This window comes from Argopecten irradians, chromosome 6 (assembly GCF_041381155.1).
Source record: "Argopecten irradians isolate NY chromosome 6, Ai_NY, whole genome shotgun sequence".
NCBI classification, from domain to species: domain Eukaryota; kingdom Metazoa; phylum Mollusca; class Bivalvia; order Pectinida; family Pectinidae; genus Argopecten; species Argopecten irradians.
Genome location: NC_091139.1, coordinates 40,943,849 through 40,954,989, shown reverse-complemented (window position 1 = coordinate 40,954,989; position 11,141 = coordinate 40,943,849). Strand labels below are relative to the sequence as shown.

The 11,141-nt window shown below is 36.6% G+C and overlaps 1 protein-coding gene across 6 annotated transcripts in view; it reads right to left on the bottom strand.

Annotated features, from left to right (window-relative positions):
• Window positions 1-5,971: 5,971 nt before the first annotated feature.
• LOC138325896 (probable 3',5'-cyclic phosphodiesterase pde-5) overlaps window positions 5,972-11,141 on the bottom strand; it is a 68,493-nt gene continuing 63,323 nt past the window's right edge. For 5 of the 6 annotated variants that reach the window (XM_069271901.1, XM_069271900.1, XM_069271903.1 and 2 more), the window contains 4 exons: window positions 9,922-10,033; window positions 9,268-9,348; window positions 8,836-8,924; window positions 5,972-8,153 (listed from right to left, as the gene is read on the bottom strand). In XM_069271901.1, coding sequence (XP_069128002.1) covers window positions 7,862-8,153; window positions 8,836-8,924; window positions 9,268-9,348; window positions 9,922-10,033 — 574 coding nt within the window. In that variant the 3' untranslated portion in view covers window positions 5,972-7,861. Of the gene's footprint in view, window positions 8,154-8,835; window positions 8,925-9,267; window positions 9,349-9,921; window positions 10,034-10,603; window positions 10,716-11,141 lie in introns of all 6 variants that reach the window. The other variant, XM_069271902.1, reaches the window with a different exon arrangement.

The window sequence follows — 11,141 nt, the reverse complement described above, 5'->3', positions numbered from 1 at the left end:
ATTTCATATAGACCTATCAAATGCCTAAGAATAGTAAAACAAACTCACATATGGACAGTATTTCCATGGAAATTTAATTTAAAATGACAAAATTAATCACTGCTCACCATGTGTCATCTTTTTTGTTATTCTTAAAGTATGATTTAATTATGAAAAATTTCATGTAACAAAATGCAGCGATTATCTAGAGAAGACCGTTTCCAGTGTGTTTTTTACCATCGCAACGGTGTACCGGCGGCACAAACTGTAAGGATACTTGGAACTAGCAGGTAAGTGATCATAGTTTACCTTGAAACCTTTGATGATTTTGCAATTCATTATTTGGTATGCAGTTTAAAGTTTGACCATTTCTCTTTTGTTACAGACAGAACGTGCACAGGGCTATTAAAAGATTCCAAGATACGGGTAACTATGAGGATCGGGAACGTTCTGGTCGGCCACGTATTTCTACGGATCGGTATTACAGATTGCTAGTCCGGGCCAGTCTAAGAAATCGTAGGGAGACCGTTCCTGAACTTCGAACTGAATGGATCCAAACTGGTGTTGTGGCATCCAATACAACAGTGAGGAGAAGATTACACAATTCAGGGTTAAAGGGTTGTGTTGCTGCCAAAAAACCACTCTTAACAGTTACTCATCGTCAGAAGAGGTTGGCATTTGCACAGAATAACGCAAATTGGACCCGGGTGGACTGGTCAACAGTTCTATGGACTGATGAGTCGAGATTCACTCTCTTCCAAACAGATGGCAGAACGTATGTGAGAAGATGAGTGAATGAACATTACATCACGAGTGTGTAGTGCCTACAGTTAAGTTTGGTGGGGGTGGTGTGACGGTTTGGGACGCTATGTCTTTCCGAGGGACTGGATATATTCCTCCTTTGAAAGGAAATCTCAACGGAATAAAGTACATTGACATTTTAGAGAACAGTGCAATACCATCAGCACATCTGCTAGGCTACGGAAATAACTTTTTCTTCCAGGATGATGGTGCCCCATGCCACAGAGCCCGTATAGTAACTGAATGGAAGGATGAAAACAGTATTCAGTCTTTGGAATGGCCCCCACAATCCCCTGACCTGAACCCAATTGAAAACCTGTGGAAAGATCTTGGTATGGAAGTCCACAAGCACAAGTGCGGAAACCTTGGGGAACTGGAAGCTGCATTGAAGCTAGCATGCGATGAGATACCTGCTAGAAGATGTAGAACATTGATCAGAAGTATGCCTGACCGCATACAGGCAGTACTTAGAGCACGTGGAGGATATACCAAATATTAACAGAATAACAAGATTTTTGATTTTTAACAAATATTCCAATTTCATTGCAATACATGAACTCAGGGCTATTGCATTATCATGAAAAATTGTATTTGGACAATAAAATATTCATGTGATAACTAAATGAATATTGAAATTATTTTTTTTTAATTTATCTATAAAAAATGCATGTGTAACAGAACTTTTGGAGGGCAGTGTAATTCACAAGACATAGAGCCTACCTTAAGGACATACAGTACATTCACACACGCCAGGTCAGCCAGTGGCTTCGCCTGTGTATAGAGCTTAGACACACACATACGGACACATATTATGAACAGAACAGAGGAACAGCTCATCCACTTCACATGCGGACATGTCGGGAAATAGACAGAGAGATAGATAAAGAGAGTCTGACCAGCTCTCGGAGCTTTGTCCAGACTGCTCGAAAGAAACGGAAAGTCGGAATTTCTAAAGGAAAGAATAAATGAGCATAGAGAACAAAAATTAGCCAATGAGAAAAGGGATAACTGATTGAAAGTGAAAGTAGAACAGAAAAAGAAGTAACAATTCTTCCGGTAGCTGTCAAAGATATGTACAACAATTGAACGAATACACTCACACTCTACCACGGCCGGGTTTGCAATCTAACATCTTCCACACACCTCCCTCTCTTTTAAAGAAAAATACTATGTCTGTAAGTTTTTTCCAATCGATGCATTTAATTTATATATATAGTCATCAAAATTGTATACTATGCCCATCATGCCATGACGCACATGCAATCCTATATTCATATAAAATTAAACAACCATGTAAACGCTCTGTACAAAAAGATTATCAACAAAACAAGTAAATAAAACAAGTAAAACAAGTAAATAAAACAAAAATCGACATTAATGATAACAACATAAAAAATAATTCAGGGGCTCAAGACACATTAAAATATACCTCACACCACTGTCACTGTCAATTTAGATGAAATTGGTCACTTAACATTTCCAGTAACTCAATATCCCCCATCTCCTTATGCTGTCCCTGGTTCTTCCGAACAGGAATCTGCACGCCCCTAGGGGGGACATACCGCATGTTCTCCATCTTCTTCGTTGGCAAAGTGTCGCTCAGCCTTTGGGCTTCTGCCACTCGCATCTTGTGTCTCCTCACAAAGTGCCTCATTACCTGATTCCTTTTAATGTGGGGGTTGGTACTTCGGACAGTTGATCCGTGTAACTGCCATGGAATGGCGCTCCACCCAGTGCCTTAACATACCGAGATAGGTCTTGAATATCCTCGCACCACATGCGGGAACAGAGTACCGCATCCCTTCCTTACACCAGGTTGCGCGCATGTCGCTATCTAAAGTCGATGCTTCCTGTGCAGACACATTGACCTCTACCTCTACAGACTCAATTAGCTCCACGTCCATGATTTTCCCCTTTTCTTTTTTCCCCAAAAAACAAATAGCAAGTGAAATAATGAGTGTTTAACAAGAAATACAGGTTTCTGCCTTCTTATTCCATTTACAATTTAGGTAAATATAAATCATAATCAGTTATCGTAATTGTTAGGGACACAACACACAACATAAAGTCAAAGATTATACAGGACTGACAGTGACAGGTCCGCACATCAAGTTGGACTGTAGATGACCTTGGGCCTGATTCTCCTGCCAAATCTACTGGTTCTGGGGCTAGGGGGAGGAGTTCTCGCCACAGGTTCAAGATCAGGACTTGGGTAAGGTCAGGATCAAGGTCAGCCTGGAGAGCAACAGTATCTGACACATCTTTTTCTTCCTCGTTCCATGCTTCTGGGATGCTGTCCCATTCAAAGGGTTTTAAATGGTCATCATGGACTGTAACTGTCCTTAAATTGGGCTTGCTCTGTATCAAATATGTTAAAAGGGACACAACTCCGACAAGCCTTATATGAACCTGTCCAACCCTTTCCTAACTTGCATGATAATGCAGGGGAGGGGGATAATATCTCCACACAAAATCACCTACATCATATGTTCTTGGTTTCAATCAAAGGTCATAAAGATTTTTCTTTCTCTCGGCAGTACCTCTAGATACAAAATAAAATGTTTTCTCATACAATGTTGTAACCAACTAACATGCATGTTTGGACAAACTGGATATTTCTCAGGGGTGGGCACTCCCATTACTATAGCTGATGGACAGTAATTTTCCAAATATAGGGCAAATGGTCATCCCAATCATCATACTCGGTATTGACAAAAGTTGACAACATCTGAATTAGCGTTCGGTTGAATCTTTCAACTAAGCCATTGGATGTATTGGTATGTACGGCTTTTCTCCACCCTAACTTCTCACATAATAGGGTAAACATCTTGTCGGCTACTGTATGAGCTGTATGAGCTGTCTCTATAGTATGTTCCACTAGTTTAGTGCTGCCCAATGCCCCATCAGGACTTCCCGAGAAAATGTCCTGGTAATTAAGTAGCAAGTCCTTGACCTCACCCTTTTGACTATCTGTTAACTTATCAGAAGTCCGATTAACCACTTCTTGTAAATGAGGAGGTAAATCAGAACACAGGGGGGTATCTGTATCCTTAATCTCATGTATTTGAGAGACAGGAGAAATAGCCTACAAAAGTATTACCATGTAGCTTTATATCATTGGTAGTAAGATTTAGCACTGAGTTACTCCCTTCCTATCTAAGGTGCTATAACCGTTTTGGCTATAAGCAAACCTTGGTTAGTCACTAATATGTTAGGTTCGACAATACCCAATTTATCGTCTATTTCTCCGTTAACATACCCCGGAAAGTAACACTCAGAGTTTCACGGAATGGTAATAGTTCTGTCGCCCTACTAGAACGACCAGGTGTAAACTACGCCGATAATGGTCACGGACTTCAGTACATCAACATTGGCCGAGTTGAGAGGTGAAACCCAACTCCTTGGAACCCCAACTCGCCCAGTGGCCTCATAACAATAGGACTGTGCTACAATTCAGTTGTAAAACAATTTTAAACTCCGCGTACGAAAAGCATGGGGTGTATAGGAATTTATGGAACTTAAGATCAATGGGAAATATTGAGAACTATGTTACAACAATAACAAGTCTTAAGAAACTGACAGATAAATACCTATTACCAAAGTATCCGCTTGTTTTAAATCTTCATTATCCTGTTGAAACGAACTGTTTATGATCCCTGTCACACAAGTTATCTTGACCGTAATTTGTGTTGTTGTCCGGTGATTATAACTTGTTAAACCACAGGATGATGTCTGATGAGGACAAACTTCTATACAGGTAAATAAATCCATAGTATCCAAGTGTAACGAAGCTTTGCGCTTCGTTTGTTATATTTATCCGGAAATTGTATAAACTGAGACTTTGACGAGACTTCGCTGGGCGCGTGATCTCGGGACTGCGCCGGGACCTTCAGTTTTCCACTGGGCTTTCAAAAGGTAAGGTCGATTCTAAATTCTAGGAAATTTATTTACATCCGATCCTTTCCCTAATTTGCTGTTATCATGGAGTATGGAAATGCATTTACACTACTGTGGATGCATTTTTCACTGTCAGTTGATACTGAGTTTGAAATACAAAATGTACATGTGAAATTGTACAATGTTGGACTTGGCATGTCTCGCTTTTAGAGGGGTTTCGATAATGATTCATAGGCTTCACTCTTGTGTTGAGAGCCTTTGGTAGGATGGAAAAGATTGGGAGCTGCCGGTATTGAGTTTAGGGGTTAACCGTTAAGGAGATATTTTGTGAATCGGCCCGGTAGGTAGCGTCACGTCTCGATCAATCATTGTTGTATAGGTGATGAGAACGATATTGGAGATATGAAATTATAGGCGATAGCAGCAATATTGTCAATTACACACTACTTCTCACTGAGCCACGCGGGTATTTTCTTGTTATTGTTGACACTACACTTGTTAACCGTTAGTAAACTGTGAAATGAATTTGATGTCGTCTATTATCTATGCTCACCAGTACCTGTGAACATAATAGCGAGACATAGGAATCTGCAAACTAACGTGACAATCGAACCAAGGGCAAAACAAATTAATTGTATTATTCTACTTTATATTGATGACTACGGTCTTAACAAACAAGTCGTTACACAAGACTACCTAGGTTTTCTTTGGACCTCAAAATGAATCCAGCTATTCAGGTACCTCAATACTCCTGTATATGACTATATGGTAGATGACCAGACAGCAGAATCGTTGCCATGCAGTGTTTAAAAAATCAGTTTTTCTCGACCGCCGAGTTCATACCCTTGATAGTATAATATATATATGTATACTGTTGGTTAAAAAATCGTGCCAGGATCCTGTGTCGTTACATGACCCTGGCTGTTGATAAGACGTTAAAAGCAAACAACGAGTGTTACACAACATGCTATGTACTGGGCACCATACCCTGGGGGTAGATTGGGATGAGGAAAAACTATGTAGTATGCACACGTGAATCTTGCTAAAACTCAGGGGTCATGAAGAGTTGGTGACCGTTAATGTATCTGCCTTTGTTCCATGGTACATGTATTTTAGAGCAGTGTTTGGTAAAATTCAAAACACTTCCCTTTTCTTCCAATGTTTTGATTGCTTTAGAAAAGCATAACCCGAATTACGTACGCATGTATGCAATCTAAATGTAATGCTGTGTTTATGTTGTTACATTTAATGGTAGCTTAAAAGAATGGGACATACAAAAAAACAATAAGCTTGGTTACTTTATAGCAAAATAATTTATTCGTAACGAGTTTAATGTAACATGACAAACATGATCTCCTATATACCATAGCACAAGAACATCTAACGTTGTTAATGACGTCAAACTCATGTTTATATTGGAAACTAAAACTTAGTTGTATTAAAAGGATATTGTTTATATTAGATTCCTATTTTGATAAAAAAAAAAATTATTAAATCTTAACGCATTTAACTATCTGATTGTATGATCAAGCTAATCTCAATTTTATGAAAAAACTCTATGGTTCAAGACCTAGGGAAGTCCATTGTTTCGTCTTGGCGGATGTCGCACTTCCCTGTGTGTTTTGAGCATTAATTACATCTACTACTCTATTCAATTGCACGGTAAAGAATCTATAAGCACTATCTCTAGTTGTTATAAGGTAATCATTCGTAGCGCAATGGACGGATAGCAATGTGATCAACAGTCCTATCAAATGTAACATTTAGAAATTTATCAAATCTGCAAGTGTATACATGCAAATGATGCCAATCTAAATACAATATAGCTTTCAGCATATCGATCATTATATACATCTTAATGCTTTCAAATCAGTAATTTAAATGTAATGAACAGAAGCATAAATCTAAGCGTAATTTAACAAAACAATGACCACTGTGTTAAATAATAATCCTGGCATTATTCTAATTGTTCAATAAACCTTATTTTTAGGAACAAACTAAGTGTTAAAGCGTTTCGATCAATACTCTAAAAACTAGATGTCCTTAACATTGTTTTCGCCGATTCAATGCTTTTGTATTGACGTTCGTTGTAATGAAAATTTCAAATTGAAAAAAAAATATCGAGAACAAAGATATAACGTTTTTAAACTCCAAAGTTTGATAACCATCAATTGGTTCGAAATAACCCTGTTAAAATGTTTTAATCGTTTCCAATGTCTTGTAAATAGAGTAACATTAAACGCACATTTGTTATCACAGACAATTATTACAGATTATCCATACATTTATGTATGGTAACTGATTCAGGAAAAAACCACCATAAACAAAACACAACAAAGATATACCGTAACAAAAGCGAATCTATGTTACAACATTTTGTGGTAAATGACTGTTTTAGTGTTGATAAAACATTAATGACTACTGCACTTCATGCTGACGAAAATGACATGTCATGATATTTATTTCACAAAAGGTTAAAATGAAACTTAAGAATACTTAACACCACTTTTTCGGAAATTTGATTTCTGAAAGAAATGTGGTATATGATTCTTATTTTGAGTTATCCTATGTACCTGTTAATTGCGTATAAGCAGTACGGTGACAACAGAGAGATCCATGGTTATGTGCCTCGAGCACAAACCGGCACAGCTGAGAAGCTAGTCCTGAAGCGATAACATAGCCCTATATTTAAAATGTTTTAAGACCAAATATAGTATTGATGCATTCGTGTGCATGTAATACTTACCAACGAGTATGAAAGAGTATCAAAATGCACTTGGATGATGCCTTTATGGATCCCAGACTTTTGATGCTGACATGTGCATAGAACATTGCTAATTGTCCCCAAGTCGTATGTTTATCTAGTTTTGGCGACAATTAAAAGCATACAGTTATATAAAAACAGTTACACTGTAGTTAGCTTGTAGAAAGAAGTCGCAAAAAAGCAATACAAAAGCTACTTTTTATAATCATATAATTCCAGTCATTCAAAACCATATATCCATCATTCATTCACTATACCACAGATGCAGAGTTCACATTTTCGTTATAAACATCAAAATGGATTTGCTTTTTGAGGTAACGTATATTATCCCCACGTGCCGTTACGTGTTTCCTTTGTCCTGTTTGGGATAATACACTAATATAAAGCACTCCCTTCCTCCATGCCCGTACCATTGTCATGTCAACTAATATTCGAAGTTGTTTCCATAGTTTTTAATTCACTGTCAGATCCATTAGAATCTTTCAAGTTACCCAATGTTTCTATATTTGATTTGGAACCAATATCAGATTCGTCTTTTGTCGAGTTTTTAGTTTTCGATTCTAATTCACTGCATGTCTCGTCACTTTCACTTGTTTCCTTTTCTGGTGAGTCCGATACCTTGTCTTCTTCCTCTTTTGAAGACGTTTCCTCCTTAGGCTGATTCTCAGGTTTCTGTTGCTCAGCCAGTTCTTTCCATCTTCTAAGATTATCTCTGTTAAAATAATGAATTGTTATCAAATGCGTATCTACGTTTCGACAATTTTTCTCCGATTAAAAATCGGAATAAATTCAAATATCTCATATATCTATTTTGGATCAATGTAATAATTCTTTAACTTGCAGATCAAACTTTTGATTGAAGTTTTTGGAAATAATTGATTAAGTATATACTATCTCATTAACATCTATGAGTAAGTAATTTTTATATTTCATTTAATTCATTCAATAGGGTGTCAGTGCGCAACAAATCTTTTATTGTTATATTTTTTGTCTCTAATATCAATAAGAAACTTGAATTCTTACATAAAATATGCAATTGTAGAAACTGAAGCAAAACAAATTCTCCTGTTCGTGTTTGAACTGAGAAATATGTAGTGCATTTCAGATAAATGTCATACGTGACGTATAACACTCAAATGTGATATAACTAATGATATTATAATTGTAACGATACTCGTGAATTAACTCAAATGTGATATAATTAATAAGCATATAAATGTATCGATGCTCGTTAAGATAATTCGCAAATGACTCAAATGTGATTTGACTAACGGTCATATAATTTGTCAATGTTTTTTCCCCATAATTTAAGAATGACTCAAAAGTGATATACCTAATGACCATATTATCATGCCAATGTTTTCATAACTATATCTAATAGTGCGGTCACTTACTTCGCTCCGTTCGCCATTGGCATTGTCTCTGGCAGTATTTTGCCCATAAGTTCATAGCACGGGAGACATATTCCAACCAGGAATCCCACCTTCAAACGATAAAGTCGAGATATAAACGGGTAGTAAATCAGTGATCAGGGGAAGGAAATGAAACCTTCACATTCAATATTTTCCAATAAATCATTTTTGTTTTTGTTATAACAATGGTAATTTCTATTTAAAGAAATGGTATATAACATGCTAAATAATTATTATCTATTTTTCGTGGGTAGTCGATGAAACAAAAATATTAATGATGTATAAAATATCATTCGTTGTTTATATATTGGTGGTCCCATAAAAACCATGAAAACAACAAACATTTCTAAGCCACGAAACTGTCATGTCACATAGTAAATGTATTTGATACGACAGATCCAGGGTATAGCTCACCTCTAAATGTGGCAACTCATGCTGTTTCTGTCTGTCCATCATCGGCATAGGGGTCATGCCTTGTGACCTTTCCTCGTCGCCCTAGTCAGGAAAATGTCAATTCAAAACATTATACAGAAACTTCTCAGACACTGACTAAATCGATGATATCAAAATAAATAAATTGCAATGGCAGTTATATTGTTGCTTTATGAAGTCCATCTTGTTCTTATTCGTATATGCAGCTGATGCAAAAAAAAAATCACATTTAATAAAATCTACTCAAAAACGATCTGAAATTGGCCTTAATTTCGCACGAATGAAAAACATGCACATTACATAAATTCCACGTGGATTATTTGACCTGAATTGACATATTTTAAGGTCAATTACATGGAAGTGATACAAAATATCTTGTGGTGAAATTGACTTCGTTTTCATTTGAAATCAAAGTCAAGCTCTGTTCAGGTTGGACTCAAGACATGTATCATCTAAAACAATTGATCTTCAAATTATGATACAGAGAGAAGATAGCTATAGATAATCCAGCTTGTATTTTGAGATAAAGCTATAATTAATTGAACTTCCCAATTTCTCTTCCGATACACAAATAAACAATATATATATCATGCTGATTTAGAGAAGCATGCCAAGAAAGGTAAAGTAAGGAAGCACCTGCTGCCAAAACTCCTCCATAATCACGTAGACAAGATCAAGCTGGACGTCCCAAGGTTTGTACATAGAACACAGATCACAGGCCGTCATGCAGTTCGCCATGAGTAGTCGTCTGAAAACACAACAACCAGGATGGGAACACAACATCGAGTTTACCACATTGGGGGTTTTATTATTTATTACCCCCATATCTGATATCAATGCTGGTATCAGAATGTCGGAAACTATTACATATAGATGTTATAAAAATTACACAAATAAAGACGATGTTTACCTAAATCCCGAAATCCATGCGTTATTATAAAGTTTTTTTTGTTCTATAAATACGTTGCAGGCCTTTTGTATAGAGTATTAAACAAAATGGTTTCTAGTGAAATATTCTTACTGAATAATTTAATGATCAAAGATGTCTCGAACTCGCGTCTTCACCAGTCCTCAAATTACGCGGGAAAGTAGACTTATCTCAACACCATTTGTTCATTTTCTACTCCTTTCAGGACATTGTTATATAAACTACATCACAATCCACACAATGTCATGACACCAGAATTCAAATACCGACGTACAATAGTACGGACACATAAACCACAATCACAACAGAAATTCACGTATACACCATCTATGGAATATACAAACATGTAGACGATACATCCTCGTACAAAATACAGATACAACGGAGTACCTGCATGTAAAACTCGTCAATAATAGAATTGACCGTCTGAAGTTGAACATCCCAAGGTTTCGCGCTTGCGCACAAATCGCATCCGGTGATGATAATAGCCTGAAGTAGAAGCCTGTGACGACACACGCAACACTCATCAGACTCGCATGACACGTTATACATTGATGTTTATCCATAGTTCGTTCATTTTATTTCTTTTCGTACTACCCCATATTTAGATATTGGTGATACGAATATTATATATTATATGTATACGAATATATGATGTTTATAAGATATTTTATTCCCTTTTTGAATAAGTGTCATATACTTAATCGTTATTCATCGATATTGTGAATGCGTATTATATAAATACAATTCCATTTTTTATGGTTCGTTTTTTTTTGTAATTTAATCAACAAATTTACATTCACAAGAATTTTGATAAGGTTACTTGACCAAAGTCAACTCATAAGTATTTATTACTGGTTATTGGAGCGCTTTAAATACATAGCTGATGGAAAGTTACCCGTTAAATTAACATTCCTACCGGATGTGA